We start from the raw sequence: 17226 nt of genomic DNA, 5'->3' as shown, positions 1-17226 counted from the left end.
CAATCAAAAGAGTATGGTACTGGCACAAAATCAGACGCATAGATCAATAGGACAGAACAGAGACCCCGGAAGTAAACCCATGATTATATGGTCAATTAATCTTCGACAAAGGAGAAAAGAATATGCAATAGGAAAAAGTCACTTCAACAAATGGTGCTGCAAAAGCTGGACAGCTACATACTAAAGAATGAAACCGAAAACAAGAAAAAATTCAAATGAACAATCTAACCTTATACTTAAAGGGACTAGAAAGAAAGAATAAACCAAGCCCAAGATGAGTAGAAGAAAGGAAATAAGAATCAGAGCAAAAAAAATGAGGTAGAGACAAAAAAAAGAAAGAAAGAAAGAAGAAAAAAGATCACTGAAACCAAGAGCTGGTTCTTTGAAAAGATAAACAAAAGAGACAAATGCTTAGCTGGGCTCATCAAGAAAAAAAGAGGACTCAAATAAATAAAATCAGAAACAAGAAAGGAGACACCACAGAAATACAAAGGATTATAAGAGAATATGTAAAATTACATGTCAACAAACTGGACAACCTACAAGAAATAGATAAATTCCTAGAAACATACAATCTTCCAAAACTGAGCTAGGAAGAAACAGGAAATCTATACAGACCTATTACAAGTAATGAAATTAAATTGGTAACCACAACTACCAAAAAAATAAAAGTCTAGGACCAGATGGCTTGACAGGTGAATTCTACCAGACATTTAAAGAAGAGTTACCTATCCTCTTCAAACCATTCCAAGAAAGAAAAGAGGAAGGAAAGCTTCCAAATATATTCTACAAGGTCAGCATTACCTGATACCAAAGCCAGACAAAGACATCAGAGAAAAGAAAACCACAGGCTAATATCTCTGATGAACATAGTTGCAAAAATTCTCTACAAAATATTAGAAAACCACATTCAACAATACATTAAAAAAATCATTCACCATCAGGTAGGATTTATTGTCAGGATGCAAGAATGGTTCAATATTCACAAAATCAACATTATACACCACAACAATAAAATAAAGGATAAAAGTCATATTATCTCAATAGATTCAGAAAAAGCATTTGACAAGATTCAACACCCATCGATGATAAAAACTCTAAACAAAATGGGATTAGAGGGAACATACTCAACATTAAAAAGGCCATAAATGACAAACCCACAGCTAACATCATACTCAATGGTGAAAAACAGAGAGGTGTCCCCTAAAGTCAGGAACAAGACAAGGATGTCCACTCTCACCACTTTTACTTAGCATAGTACTGAAAGTCCTAGTCACAGCAATTGGACAAGAAAAGGAAATAAGAAGCATCTATATTGGTAAGGAAGAAGTAAACGGTCAGTATTTGCAGACAGCATGACACTATACAAAGAAAATCCTAAAGACTGCACCAAAATACTACAGGAAGTAATAAATCCAGTAATGTTGCGGGATACAAAGTTAATACCTAGAAATTGATAGCATTTTTATACGGTAACAACAAAGTTACAGAAGGAGAAATTTAAAAAACAACACCATTTACAATTACACCAAAAAAGAATAAAATACCTAGGAATAAACTTAACCAAGGAGGAGAAAGCCCTGTCTTCAAATAACTATAAAACATGGATGAAAGAAACACAGGTGAAGTTAACACAAACAGATGGAGAGATATTCCATGCTCATGGATTGAAAGAATTAATACTGTCAAAATGTCCATATTACCCAAAGAAATCTACGGATTCAATTCAATCTCTTTCCAAATGCCAACAGCGTTTTTCACAAAACTAGGACAAATAATACTAAAATTTACATGGAAACACAAAAGACCCCGAATAGCCAAAGCAATCCTGAGAAAGAATAATGAAGCTGGATATATTACAATTCTAGATTTCAAAATATACTAAAAGGTGCAGTAATCAAAACAGCATGGTACTGACACAAAAACAGATGCATAGATCAATAGAACAGAACAGAGACACCAAATATAAACTGACATGTATATGGTCAATCTAGGACGAAGGAGGCAAGAATACACAATTGGGAAAAGAGAGTCTTTTCAATAAGTGGGGCTGGGAAAACTGGACAGCTACATGTAAAAAAAAAAAAAAAAAAACTGGACCACTTACTAACACCATAGGAAAGAATAAACTCAAAAGGTATTAAAGACCTGAACATGAAACCTGAAACCATGAAAATCCTAGAAGAGAACACAGGCAGTAATTTCTCTGACATCAGCCATAGAAACATTTTTCTACACATCGCCTCAGGCAAAGGAAGCAAAAGCAAAAACAAACTATCGGGCCTACATCACAATAAAAAGCTTCTTCACAGCAAAAAATAAGCAAAACTAAAAGACAACCTATTGAATGGGAGAAGGTATTTGCAAGTGACATATCTAATGAGAGTTAATATCCAAAATACACAGAGAACTTACATCACTGAGCACCAAAAACCCACAATCCAATTAAACATAGAGAACTTACATCACTGAACACCAAAAACCCAAAATCCAATTAAAAAATGGGCAGAGGACTGGAACAGACATTTTTCCAAAGAAGATATACAGATGGCCAACAGACACATGAAAAGTTACTCAATATTACTAATCAACAGGGAAATGCAAATCAAAACCATCATGAAGTATCACCTCACACCTGTCAGAATGGCAAAAATAAAAAATACAAGAAATAATAAGTGTTGGCAAGGATGTGGAGAAAAAGGAGCCCTCATGCATTGCTGGTGGGAAAGCAAACTGGTGCAGCTACTGTGGAAAACAGTATGGAAGTTCCTCCAAAAATTAAAAATATAAATACCATATGACCCAATAATTCTACTGGGTATTTTACGTAGGGAACATGAAAACTCTAACTCAAAAAGATATCTGCACCCCTATGTTTATTGCAGCATTATTGACAATAACCAAGACACGCAAGCAACCTAAGTATGCACCAATAGATGAATGGATAAGGGAAATGTAGTGTATTTCTACAGTGGAATGTATACCTACAGTGGAATACCACACAGCCATAAAAAAAGGACGGATCATGCCACTGGAGACAACATGGATTGACTTAGAAGGTATAATGCTAAGCGAAATAAGTCATAGTGAGAAAGACAAATACCATAAGATTCCACTCAAAAATGAACAAACAAATAGCAGAATCAGAAATACAAATACAGAGAATGAACGGATGGTTCCCAGAAGGGGGTGGGGGGTTGGGCAAAATGGGTGAAGGAGAGAGGGAGATACAGGCTTCCAGATACGGAATGAGTAAGTCACAGAAATAAAAAGCAGAGCATAAAGAATACAGTCAATTATATTGTAACAGTAATGTAATGGGATGGATGGTAGCTATACGAGCCCCACATGTGGTGTAAAGTTTACTTAAAATTTAAAAAAAAATTTAATAGAAAAAAAAATTAAGGGGTGCCTGGGTGGTTCAGTCATTAAGCGTCTGCCTTCGGCTCAGGGCGTGATCAGAGTCCTGGGATCGAGCCCCACATCAGGCTCCTCCACTGGGAGCCTGCTTCTTCCTCTCCCACTCGCCCCGCCTGTGTTCCCTCTCTCGCTGGCTGTCTCTCTCTCCCTGTCAAATAAAGAAATAAAATCTTAAAAAAAAAAAAAAGAAAGAAAGAAAAAAGAAATGTAGTGTTTTTAGAATGTGTTCAAACTTAGGTGACCAATTTCTTACAGACTACTATATACATAGGATGTCACAGAGGAACCTCATGGCAACCACAAACCGTAATCCTATAATAGAGACACAAAAAATTAATGGAAAAATAAAACAGCATAACACTAAAGTCATCAAGTCACAAGTGAAGAGAGCAAGAAAAGAAGAAAGGAACAGAGAAGAACTACAAAAACAACCAAGAAACAATTAACAAAATGGTAACAAGTACAAATCTCTCAATAACTACTTTTAATGGAAATGGAATAAATTCTCCAATCAAAAGACACAGGGTGAATGAATGGGGAGAAAAAAGATGCTACTTACAAAAGACTCATTTCAGATTTAAGACACATAAAGACTGAAAATGAAGGGATGGAAAAAAATGTTTCATGCAATTAGAAACAGGGAGGGAAAGCCAGGATAGCAATACTTATATCAGACAAAATAGACTTAAAACCAAAGACTGTAACAAGAGACCAAAAAGATGCATTACACAATGATAAAGGGATCACTCCAACAAGAGGGTAGAACAATTGTAAATATCTATGTACCCAACATAGGAGCACCTAAATATATAAAGTAATTATCAACAGACATAAAGGGAAAAACTAACAATAATACTTCACAGTAGAGGGCTTTATCACTCCACTTACATCAATAGAGAAATCATCCAGGCAGGGATGGAAAACAATAAGGAAACAGTGGCTGTGAACAACACATTAGATCAGATGGGCTTAACAGATACATACAGAACATCCCATCCAAAAAAAGCAGAATACACTTTTTTTCCCCACGTACACAAGGAATATTCTCCAGGACAGATCACACATTACGCCACAAAACAGGGATTAACAAATTTAAGAAAACTGAAATCATAATCAACACCTTTTCTTACTACAACAGTGTGAAACTAGAAATCAATACAAGAAAACAAAACTATAAAAAACACATACATGTGAAGGCTAAACATGTTACTTAACAACCAATGGGTCAATGAAGAAATCAAAAAGAAAATTTAAAAAATACATGGAGACAAATGAAAATGGAAACAAAATGATTCAAAATCTTTGGGATGCAGCAAAAGCAGTTCTAAGAGAGAAGTTCAGAGCAATACAGGCTTACCTCAAGAAACAAAAAACTCAAACAATCTAACCTTTCCCCTATAGGAACTAGAAAAAAGACAAAGCCTGAAATAGAAGGAAGGGAACAATAAAGATCAGAGCAGAAAATAAGAAATAAGGGGGGAAAAAACCCAAAAACAATAAAAAAGATCAATGAGACCAAGAGTTGGTTCTTCGAAAATTGATAACCATTTAGCCAGACTCATCAAGAAAAAAAGGGCTCAAATAAATAAAATCAGAAAAGAAAGAGGAGAGGTAACCACTGATACCACAGAAATACAAACAATTATAAGAGACTACTATGAAAAATTAGATGCCAACAAATCAGACAACCTAAAAGAAATGAATAAATTCCTAGAAACATACAATCTTGTAAAACTTTATCAGGAAGAAAGAGAAAAGATGAACAGATTGATTACTAGTAATGAAATGGAATCACTAATCAAAAAAACCCCAAGACACAAAAGTCCAGGATCCACTTTCTCACAGGTGAATTCTACCAAATTCTACTAAAAAAGAGAGGGGCACCTGGGTGGCTCAGCTCGTTAAGCCTCCAACTGTTGGTTTTGGCTCAGGTCATGATCTCAGGGTCGTGAGATCAAGCCCTGCATTGGTCTCTGTGCTCAGCTCAGAGTCTTCTTGAGATTCTCTCCCTTTCCCTCTCCCTCTCCCTCTCCCCCTGCCCCTCCCCCTGCTCATGCTCTACCTCTCTCTAAAATAAAATAAATAAATAAAATCTTTAAAAAATAAAAAAGTTAATGCCTGTCTCAAACTATTCTAAAAAATTAAAGAGGAAAGAATGCTTCCAAATTTATTCTACAAAGCCAGCAGTACCTTGATACCAATACTAGAAAAAGACACTGTAAAGAAAAGTACAGACCAATATCTCTGATGAATATAGATGCAAAAATTCTCAATATTAGCAAACTAAATTTAAGAATACATTAAAAGGATCATTTGCCATGATCAAGTGGGATTTATTCCAGGGATGCAAGGATGGTTTAACGTCTACAAATCAATCAACATGATATACCACATTAAAAATTAAGAATAAAAACTATATGATTATCTCAATAGATAGATATCTCAATAGAAAAATCATTTGATAAAATCCAACACAATTCATGAGAAAAAAACTCTCAAAAAAGTGGTTATAGAGGGAACGTACCTCAATATAATAAAGTCCTCATATGGCAAACCCACAGTTAACATCATACTTAATGGTGAAAAGCTAAAAGCTTTTCCTCTAAGATCAGGAACAATATAAGGATGTCCACTCTTATCACTTTTATTCAACACAATAATGGAAGTCCTAGCCACAGCAATCAAAGAAAAGGAATAAAAAGCATCCAAGTTGGTAAGGAAGAAATAAACTGTCATTATTTGCAGACGACATGATTCTACATATAGGAAACCCTAAAGACTCCACCAAAAAACTATTAGAACTAATGAAGTCAGTAGTGTTTCAGGATACAAAATTAATATACAGAAATCTGGTGCATTTTTATACCCTAATAACAAACTAGCAGAAAGAGAAATTAAGAGAACAATCACATTTATCACTTCATCTAAATAAATAAATAAGTAAATAAGTAAATAAATAAATAAATAACCTAGGAATAAATTTAACCAAGGATGTGGAAGACCTATACTTTGAAAACCTATAAAACAGTGGTGAAAGAAACTAAAGATGACACAAATAAATAGGAAGATATACTATGCTCATGGATTGGAAGAACTATTGCTGTTAGAATGTCTATACTCCCCAAGGCAATCTACAGATTCAGTGCAATTCCTATGAAAATAGCAACAGCATTTTTCATAGAACTAGACCAAATAATGCTAAAATCTGTGTAGAACCACAAAAGACCCTGAATAGCCAAAGGAATCTTTAGAAAGAAAAACAAAACAAAAGCATGGTACCGGCACAAAAACAGACACACACATCAAAGGAACAGACTAGAGAGCACAGAAATAAGCCCAGGCTTATATGGTCAATTAATCTATGGCAAAGGAAGTAAAAATATACAATGAAAAAAAAAAAGTCTTTTTAATAAACAGTGCTGAGTAAACTGGACAGCTACATGCAAAAGAATGAAACTGGACCACTTTCATATGCCATACAGAAAAATAAACTCAAAATAGATTAAACACCTAAATGTGAGGCCTGAAACCATAAGACTCACAGGGGGAAAAAAAGGCCGTAAACTTTTGGATGTCAGCCTTAACAACATTTTTCTGGATTTGTCTCCCCATGGAAGGGAAACAAGAGCAAAAACAAACTATCAGTACTACATCAGACTAAAAAGCTTTTACACGGGGGGGGGAAAAAAGGCAACAAAAGGAAAGACAGCGTCCTGAACAAAAGAACGTATTTGCCAATGATATATCCAGCGAGGGGTTAATACCCCAAATTTATGAAGAACTTATACAACTCAACACCAACAAAACAAATAATCCGATTTTAAAAATGGGCAGAGGACCCGAATAGACATTTTTCCAAAGACATACAGACGGCTAACACACACGAAAAGACGTTCACTAATCCTGAGGGAAGTGCAAACTAAAACCATAATGAAATATCACCTCCACGCCAGTCAGAATGGCTTGTATCAAAAAAAAACAAGAAACAACGAGCATTGGTGAGGATATGGAGAAAAGGGAACCTTCGTGCGCTGCGTGTGGACTTGTGAATTCGGCACAGCCACTAGGGAGAACAGTATGGAGGTTCCTCAAAAATAAAAATACCGTACGATCCATTAATTCCACTTCTGGGTATTTACCCAGGAAATGAAAACACTACAGTTGACCCTTGAACAACACAGTGGTTAGCGGCTTGACCACCTGCACAGTCAAAAAGCCACATATAATTTTGACTTCACAATAACAACTACTAACAACGTACTGTGGACCGGAAGGCTTACCACTAATACACATAGTTGATTAACACAGATTTTGTATGTTCTATGTATTATATACTGCATTCTTATAATAAAGTCAGTTGGAGAAAAAGTGTTAAGAAAATCATGAGAAAATACATTTACAGTTCTGTACTATATTTATTAAAAAGAGAAAAAATCTGTGTATGGGCACCTGGGTGGCTCAGTTGGTTGAGCATCTGCCTTTGGCTCAAGTCATGATCCCAGGGTTCTGGGATCCAGCCCGGCATTGGGCTCCCTGCTCAGCGGGGGGCCTGCTTCTCTCTCTCCCTCCCCCTCCTCCACTTGTGCTCTCTTTCTCAAATAAATATCTTTAAAAAAAAAAAAATCTGTGTGTAAGTGGACCATCACATTCAAATCTGCGTTGTCAAGTGTCAACTGTAATTTGAAAGTATACATGCATCACAATATTTATTGCAGCATTATTTATAATAGCCAAGATATGGGGGCAGCCTAAGTGTCCATCAATGGATGAATGAATAAAAACGACCTATATGTACATAATGGAATTATTATTCAACCAGAAAAAAGAATGGAATCTTGCCATTCACAACAACATGGAAGGACCTAGAAAGTATTAGGCTAAGTGAAATAAGTTAGAGAAAGACCAATACTATATGATTTCACTCACCTGGAGAATCTAAAAAATAAAACAAATGAACAACAAAACAGACTCATAAACACAGAGAACAAACTGGTGGTTGCCAGAAGGGAGGGGTGAGGGGGGAACCCGTGAAATATATGAAAGGGATGAAGAGGTACAAGCTTCCAGTTAGAAAATACATAAGTCACGGGGATGAGAAGAACAGCATAGGGGAAACAGTCGATGATACTACAATAACTATATGAGAGGTCCGCGCACCACCACGAGCATTTGTAATGTATATAATCGTCACCTGATTCACTGTGTTGTATCCCTGAAACTTGCAACATATTGTAGGTCAACTGTGCTTCATTTAAAATTTTTTTAAATAAATAAATGTGGATGATAATTTTAAAAAAAAAGGGGGGGGGCGCCTGGGTGGCACAGCGGTTAAGCGTCTGCCTTCGGCTCAGGGCGTGATCCCTGCGTTATGGGATCGAGCCCCACATCAGGCTCGTCCGCTGGGAGCCTGCTTCTTCCTCTCCCACTCCCCCTGCTTGTGTTCCCTCTCTCGCTGGCTGTCTCTATCTCTGTCAAATAAATAAATAAAATCTTTAAAAAAATAAAAAATAAAAAATAAAAATAATTAAAAAAAAAAAAAGATACAATGGTTCCTGACAACCAAAGCATTAACAAATGAGACACCTTCAGTTTAGCTTTGAGAAAAATATTCATCAGACTTCACGAAAATATTTGTGGCGACTGTTCTAGAAGACAGACCCTTTCAAAGTGGGGGAGGGGGGAGCATGGACACCACAACAGGCAAACTGTTCAAGTTCTACAAACTGAAACACGATGTGGGTTTTACAAGTAACAAAACCCAAAGCGACATTTGTGACGTTAATACTATCTAGGCCTCACACGTCATAGTTACAATGAGGATCAGAATCTAAAGCTGCTTCTGGGCTCTTCCTAGACAAAGAGCTAATAAACAGTTATTTTTAAACCTCTTGATAAATAATTTGTCCTCGATGCCTTCTACGATTTGAAGTGTGAATTTGAACGCCCCCTCCCCCCACCAAGTCCAGGCTGCTTGGTTGTGAGGTAACTAGGATTATTGTTGAAAGAAACTGATGAGCCAAAAGGGCTAGTTGAACTCAGGCCAAAAACTAAAGAAAAGGAGAATTGTCCTAAGAAGCCACTAGCAGCAGGATGCATGGAAAATTGGGTTTGGTCTTTTTTTTCTAGGTCATTGCGGTTGTCCAGATAAATCTTACAGAAGGGATGGCCTACTAAAAGCAATATTGTTGGTCTCCCTGGCAGTGCAAACACAGCCTATCTGGGCTACCTCCTAACTCAGGACATCCAATCCTCCACCCAGGGAACGGGTAAGAAATACATGCACAGCTGGAAATGGTGCTCGATATTTTCTTTAGATCTTGGACAAGTATTAATCTTCACAACCATGTCTTCATTTAATTATCAATGTCTACTTGATAAAGTGTTCAATTTCAATTCTATCTACTGTATATTGATGTAGGTTTTAAAATCTGGATTTCTGTAAAACAGTCCCCAACATCCCAGCTCAACAATGGTCTATTTTTTTCTATATTCTCCTCTCCTAAGGAAAAAAGGTGAAGACGTACTTTAATGTATATAGAGCTTCTGCTTTTTTTAATATAGTTTTTTAAGATTTTACTTATTTATTCATGAGAGAGAGAGAGAGGGAGAGGCAGAGGAAGAAGCAGGCTCCCCACCGAGCAGAGAGCCCGATGGGGGTCTTGATCCCAGAACCCCAGGATCACGACCTGAGCCGAAGGCAGACGCCCAACCGACTGAGCCCCGCAGGTGCCCTTAGAGCTTCTGCTTTTAAGTAACTTCTAAACCCAAGAAGGTCTGCACTGTATGCGAATTGAAAAAAGAACATCTTCTGAGGTTATCACACATTAGCGGCATGTTCAGATGCGCGGGGACTAGATTCCTTTTGGTTCACAAACCTTCGCTAAGTGTTGATGTTGGAAGTCAAGGCTGACTTCAAAGCTCGGCCCCACGGGGCTGCACGGGGAGCGTCTGAGAGCGCGCCTGGAGCAACGTCCCTGCCAAGGGCATCTCTGCGATGGGGACAGTGGAACAACATAGGGAAGGTCATTAAAGGCCAGACATCTGCTTCCCAACAGGCTGTAATGGGAATAAAGGAAACCGTACTTTCTGATGCTTTTCAGATGAATGTGAAATGGATCTAAAGACAGAAGCAGCTTTTTCAGGGAAGAAAAGACAAAAGAGAGAAAGAAGTGGCCCAGAAGGATTTGGAGTAAAGGCTAAGACTTAATAGTTAATCACATGTCAGGAAATGGGACCTTTTTTTTTTTTTTCCCCTGATCAGAAATATGCCACAATTCGTCTTTCAAGGTGACATAGAAGTTCTGTTGCTGACCGGGGGCCAAAAAGAAGATGCGTGGATCTTTCCTTTTGGAGAGCAGGCAAATCACTGCCTGTATACCCTGGGCTTTCTGGGTCAACTATCTGTGCTGCACCACAGACGGGGAAGGGGAAACCCCCCCCCCCAACACTAACTGTGCAACTTCAATGGTCAATTCCTTTTCCACTTTTCCTATCCAAAGCCAAAAAAACACTACCACCAGTTCTTCCAAGCACATCACTAAGGACTTACCATATCCATGCCTATGCTCTGTCCTCAAACACCCTCTTCTTCTCTGCCTCCCCAAGAGTTATCTACCCATTGGTACTACAGTTGGCACCTTCTCTGAAAGTGAGTCCCTCCCTGGTGAACTAGATATAATTTCTCCCAACTCTGGGTGGGGAGGCTCACTCCTACCAGTTAGTCTGTAGATCTTACTAGGTTCTATCTTGTCTTACACATATTTTGACTGCTTTCTGCCTATTTATAAGCTCTTGAATCTTTTTCTGGCTTTATTTCTCCATCTGTTTGCTTACTACAGTAGTATGTATTTATTGGATAGTTTATGAATGAACCAGCCCTGTCCACACCTTAGACTAATCATTTAAAATCAACAAACCTTCATTAGGCATTTAATAGGTACAAGGAGTTGGAGATTATAAAGATGAGTAAGAATCAACCTTGATCTCCTAGGATAAGAATGCAGCAAAGAAATCTACCTAAATAACTTGTGGCAAGCAGGCCAAGTGTTTTAATAGGCGCTCGCGTGCACGCACGCGCGCGGGCACACACACGCGAAAATAGAAGGGAAGAAGCATTTCCAGGGGGAGACGTTCTGGGAAGGCTTCATGAAACAAAGGGGAAAAAAATCATCTGTTGTACGTCAGATTTCACTAAACAGTTTGTAATCATCTCACTTAATTCCCACAGGCATTTTTTTACTCCCATTTTATACACAAGGAAACTGGGGCTCAGAGCAGTTAAATCATTTGGCCAAGGTCACACAGCTAGTAAATAATGAAACTGGCGATCACATTCCCCATGGCCTGGTTCCAAAGCTCATGCTCATTTCCCTCTACACCAGATCTCCTCCTCCACAGGCAAGTAAAAACACAGTGACACCTGAGCTCAAGACTTCGTGAGACTTCAAGACTACGTGAGACGTCTACATGCCTGTCTGGAGGGAGGGCAGGAGCATTCCAGGAGCAGCCAATAGCCTGAGCAGCGCCTGCGGGTAGCAACATTTAAAATACCTGGGGAAAGGCAGATTCCCTCACATAACAGACTACAGGACACATAAGGGAAACAAAATAGCTTTTGGAAGAGAAAGCCAGTGGATGATTCTCCACTTCCCTGGGATATATCTGGAACATATGGTAAAGTGTATTTCTTATCTACTTAAAAAAATAAATAAGTAAAACATTTTCTTTATAAGTAAAACATTTGAATGCATTGGAAATCACTGTTTTATGGCAATAATCTTGACCTGCAGTAATAAATATCCTGTAATGCAAACCATGTTGACTGCAAGAGTGATTCTCTCCATATCTCCTTTTCCTCCAGCTTTTGTTTTTATCTCTCTGTAAAGACACTTAGAGATTTAAACCATAAGATTAAAGACTAGAGAAACAAAATACCAATAATGTACTTGGATAAATGACAAATTTCCTATCATGCCAAACAACATGTAAGTATTTTCAAATAAGAGTTTTAATTTTATGTAACTGGACTGATAAATATTTTAAGAAGTGAAAAAAAATTAGGAGGGGAGAGGGAGAGAGAGAATCTCCAGCAGGCTCCACACCCAGTGAGGAGTCCAAGCAGGGCTGGATTTCAGGACCCTGAGATCATGACCTGAACCGAAATCAAGAGTCAGACGCTTAACTGACTAAGCCACCCAGGTGGCCCATAAAATATTTTAAATTTAAAAATTGGGGGTGGGTAAGATAGTATAGCCTAAAGTGATAGAATTTAAATAGTATGTGTGAGGGACCAGTAAATGTGACTTCACGCGAGTAAGAAAAGAAAACGGGGGAGCGGGGGTACACAGCTAAGCGCTTCGTAAATTATCAGTAAATATCCAGAAATACGACAAGCTACTGCAGAGAATATCTTCCACCTGTAGTCTCAGCACCAATAAGAGTTTAAATTGTAGGTTTTTCTAAGTTCTCACAGCCTCCTGCCACTGGGAAGGAGGGAGGTACTGGGTGAGGCAGGCGGGGTACAGAAGGGCTGGGATTTGGGGGTGGGGGGAGCCACTCCAGGGAGCAGACCTGCAGAAACCAGGACAGGAAATCACGGCCTCCCAGAGCAGGCAGATGTCTCAGGTACACTGGTCTCCTGCAGGGCACCTGGTCACTGAGTCCCCGATAATGCTGATGACCGGTACTGATGCTGGCTCATGACCCAGATCCCAGGCCTCTGCGCTAACCAGCTGTCACGGTGGAAAACTGGAGGTCTTCAACACAATGGGACAACCGAAATCAGGGCTACTAGAATGAGATGCTATTACCTGATTCATGATTTCCTGAATATTATGTAAAGGGAGAGATTTTGAAAGGACGCACTGATCAATGTTCGCAGTGCAGAAAGAGATCACGCTTTTTAGAACTAGGGAGTCTTGCCACAAGGAAAAAAGTAAAGTGAAATGATGGTGTTTACTAGACTAATATTTTGGCTTTCCCTATATATTTTATTTTATTTATTTAAGTTTGAAAGAGAAAGAGAATCTCAAGCAGACTCCCCGCTGAGCATGGAGCCCTATGTGGAGCTCAGTCTCAGGCCCCTGAGATCGTGACCTGAGCCAAAATCAAGAGTCAGAAGCTTAACCAACCGCGTCACCCAGGTGCCCCTCCCTACATATTTAAACATTAAATTACTTTTCCTTTTTTCCTGAAGTCAAACTTTGATGGGCTGGCAGTTCCTACCTCCCCTCCCTTCTCCCACCTCCATCCTGACTCTTTTCCCTTCCCCCCCATTCTTCTCCCCCCACCAGCTCCTTGCCTTGCACCTCTCATTTTCCTTCACCTCCCCTCTAACCCCTTCTTCATCTCCCCATCTCTTTCCCTCACTTCCCACTTTCCTTCCACCTTGCTCCTTTACTCTCTCCCTTCTTCTCTTTCTCCTCCCCATTCTCTCTTTTCCTCTCACTCCCCTTCTTCCCCCTCCCCCCTTCCCAAACATGTGAGAGCAGTTTTAGTCCACCCTGGTTTAGGTTGAGTAATGCATCTCAGACTGAGACTTTGCCTAAGGATCCAGGCCAGGAGCGGTAGCTTATGCAAAGTTGACTGGCACATGATTTTTTATTTCTGAGTCACAAAAATGAGTTTAAGCCACTGTAATTGCAGAACTACACCTCAGAAAGAGTGGTCTGATAACCTCGCAGGTGAAAACATGCACGATAAGGAAAGGGAAGGTGAGAAAGCAGCCCCACAAACGCCAAGACCCAAACCATCTCTGGCAGTCAGTCTTGAAAATGCGTTGCTCCTGCAAGATTGCCCTCTCCCTGACTCCAAAGATTCTGGAATCATTTATCAGGAGGACGCCCAGTCACTTTGCAGTTTGCTCAATCTTGGTGTTTACCATAAGCCTGTCAAAAAATTGAGCAGGCAATGATGTGAGGCACCAGCTGATTTTTGGTGGCCATCCTCACAACCAGCCCTGCAGTTGTTTTCAGCTGTGTAAGGGCCGCGGGGTGGGGCGGGGGCCGTTCGTCCCCACCGCACTTGTAGATTTGTATTTTTTTACCAGGGTCTTAATGTCAAACTGCCTAAGGAAAAGAAGTCTTCAGGGATTTTGTGTAAGGAAAACATGGCCACGGATTCTGATATGGAAACCTGTTTTGCTGTGTTTTTCCCTCCAGGGATAGAGGAACTTGCAACCTTATTCACCCTCTTCATCTAAAGACGGTGTGTGAAGGAAGGTGCGCGAATTGCTCCTTAGCGCCACCTAGTGAGACGGGAAAGGAGGGAAAGCAGCACGGCCAGTAGCCACAGATTTTAACTTCAGTTTTGTCTCTCTCTGGCTGTGTAACTGTGGGCCAGCCTGTTATCTCATCTGCAAACAAGGGATAACACCACCTACATCACAGGGCTGCTACGACAGTAGGGAAGGTATCCCTTATGAAATGCTTGGTAGGTAATAGGACCTCAAGAAATGCTGGCGCTCCCAGCCCCCACTGAAACTTTGCTACTCTTACCTAAGAAGAACTAATGTTTATCATTCCCAACTGCACAGTTTATTGCTGTTTAGCTGAATGCCAAATATTTGTTTGAAAGCTTGTAAGTCCATAAGTCTTATGTGGTGAAAGCCTCTCTGAATGAGTAGATGCATTTTCATGTTTCTCTTTTTTTCAGTAGAGTCCAAATATTCTGCCAATTTGGCCAATTTTGACTTGTGTGGGATAACATTTAATTAACCAGACAAGACTCATTAATTTCACAAAGCAAATGGGAGCTGCAAATTGATAACTGTATTAAACTCATGTTTATGGAGCATTTTCTATTTCTCAAGTACCGGTCTAAGCACTTTATATGTGCTTAAATGCACTTATATCTCGTTTAATCTAACAATCCTTTAAGACAAATATTATAATTATGTCCATTTTACAGACGAAGAAACTAAGGCTAAGGATAAATAACTTTACCCCGGCGACGTGTCTGAGCTTAACACACCACACATATTGCCTTCTCTTTGCAAAACAGTGCTTCCTCACAACTTTATATCACCCAGAAAAACTGCACATATTCAAATGATAGAATGTTGTAAATCTCATAATCCAAATTCCCATAACTGTATTGGATTTTCAAAAGCACCTCTTCTCATTGCTGGATTTCAGAGAAGAATCAAAACTCATCATCATATTCCAAAAGGCAAGTGCGGATTTAATCACTGGCTTCCCTGAAATTCGGCCAATCTTCCTTTACTCATTTTTTTTTCTTGCCTCCCTTTTGACTTAACAGATATTTTATAACTGTCCCATAATTGCGACTAGTCCCATGGAAGAGACCACAGGATATTGCCAGTATATACTACAGGGAGGAACAAGACATAGCAACGCTTCCAACTCAGGTCACAAAAACTCCACTGAAATAGAAAACAAACATTCCACTGATGGGTTTCCTGAAGCAGTAACGGTAAAAAACGAGAGCCGCCTCTCGCTCACGGAGGGCTGTTGCGGCGCAATCTGCGGTTTTCGAGTGAGAGGTGCAGGGCACCTGCCGCCACGCGCTCTCCTGCCCGCCTGCCGGCCCCACGACCGGGCAGTTTTGGAAACAGGTTATGCAGAATTGAGTATTTCCAGTGCGGAGGCTACCGGCTCGCAGAACGCGAGTTCCATGGCTGATGACAACTGCTTCATACAAAAGAGGAAAGCTAAGAAGTCCACGCCACAGTCCCCGCAGACGACGAAGTGGAATCCCAGTGGTCGGCGGAGGGACGCTGCTCGCCCTTATCAGGTGGCTGGTCCCTCGCCAGGTCACCTGCGCCAAAAGCTCCGGCCGAGGCCAAGAAATGAGGCTGCGGGCAACGCGAAAGCCGGCGGCGAGCCCGAGCACTCCCCACCTCCCTCTCCCCGGGAGGACGCGCGGGGCGCCGCGCAGCACCTGTGCCCCCAAGCGACGACCTTGGTCCGGGAGCCAATCGGAGGTGATGCCCGAGGGGAGGAGAACCGTCCGCAAACTGTGCCCGCCTGGCGTCTCCGCGCGGGCCGCTCGCCCCCAGCCCGACCCGGGATGCTCCCGCGCGTGCGGCGCCGCTCCCCCACCTGGAGCCGCGCGCCCGCAGTCTCACCTCTGGCCGCAGCCTCCTCTTCCGCCGCCATCGCAAGAGCCACCCGGCCGGCTCCGCAGCCCCGGGGCTGGCGGCATGGAGAGCTCCGGGCCCGCCCTGCGCCGGTCTGGGCGGCGGCCCCGGAGCGGGGACGCTGGCGCCCAGGGGAGCTGCGCCGCGTGTCGCGGCGGCCACCACCGCGGCCCCTGGGCGCGCAGCCGGGCCGCCCGGGACTGCAGAGCCAGGGGCCTGGGACTGGCGTGCGGCGGGGCTCCTAGCCCGAGAAAGGGACCCGGCGCGGGGCGGAGTCACGGCGGCACCGCCCCCGACCCCTGCGGCTGGAGGCATGGCGCTGAAAGGCTGGCGAGGCGGCACCTTGAGGCTTTCTGGAAACCGGCTTTTAAACACAGGTTTCCACGATCACTTTAAGATTCGTTGTGTGAGTGTTCCGAGGGTTGGAGTTGTTTCCCTTGGGGGAAAAGGTAAAGGATGAATGGAGGTCTTTGCAAGGTGGGGGTGGGGGGGAGGGGGGAGCTAGAAGAAAAACTTCACTGGTACACAGAAGGGAGAGGGAAGGAAGGGCTTCGCTGCAGAGACGGTGCGAAGTGACAGAGACGGGGTCACTGAGAAAGCTGCTTTGGCTCCTGCAAAGGTTGGGTAAATGCAGAAGCAAGATCCACTGGGGATCATTTGACAGCCCTCCATCCCGTGCGGAATAAGCTGCTTCTCTTCCCGGCCGC

The 17226-nt window shown here is 41.4% G+C and overlaps 1 protein-coding gene across 1 annotated transcript in view; it reads right to left on the bottom strand.

Moving 5' to 3' along the window:
• Positions 1–16629, bottom strand: part of BMAL2 (basic helix-loop-helix ARNT like 2) — a 113757-nt gene extending 97128 nt beyond the window's left edge. The window contains exon 1 of the mRNA XM_026502213.4: positions 16508–16629. Coding sequence (XP_026357998.1) covers positions 16508–16538 — 31 coding nt within the window. The 5' untranslated portion in view covers positions 16539–16629. The remainder of the gene's footprint in view (positions 1–16507) is intronic.
• Between the last annotated feature and the right edge of the window lie 597 nt (positions 16630–17226).

This window comes from Ursus arctos, unplaced genomic scaffold (genome assembly GCF_023065955.2).
Source record: "Ursus arctos isolate Adak ecotype North America unplaced genomic scaffold, UrsArc2.0 scaffold_26, whole genome shotgun sequence".
Taxonomy (NCBI): domain Eukaryota; kingdom Metazoa; phylum Chordata; class Mammalia; order Carnivora; family Ursidae; genus Ursus; species Ursus arctos.
Note: the sequence above shows the minus strand (reverse complement) of the source record. Positions and strands in the feature narration are given on the sequence as shown.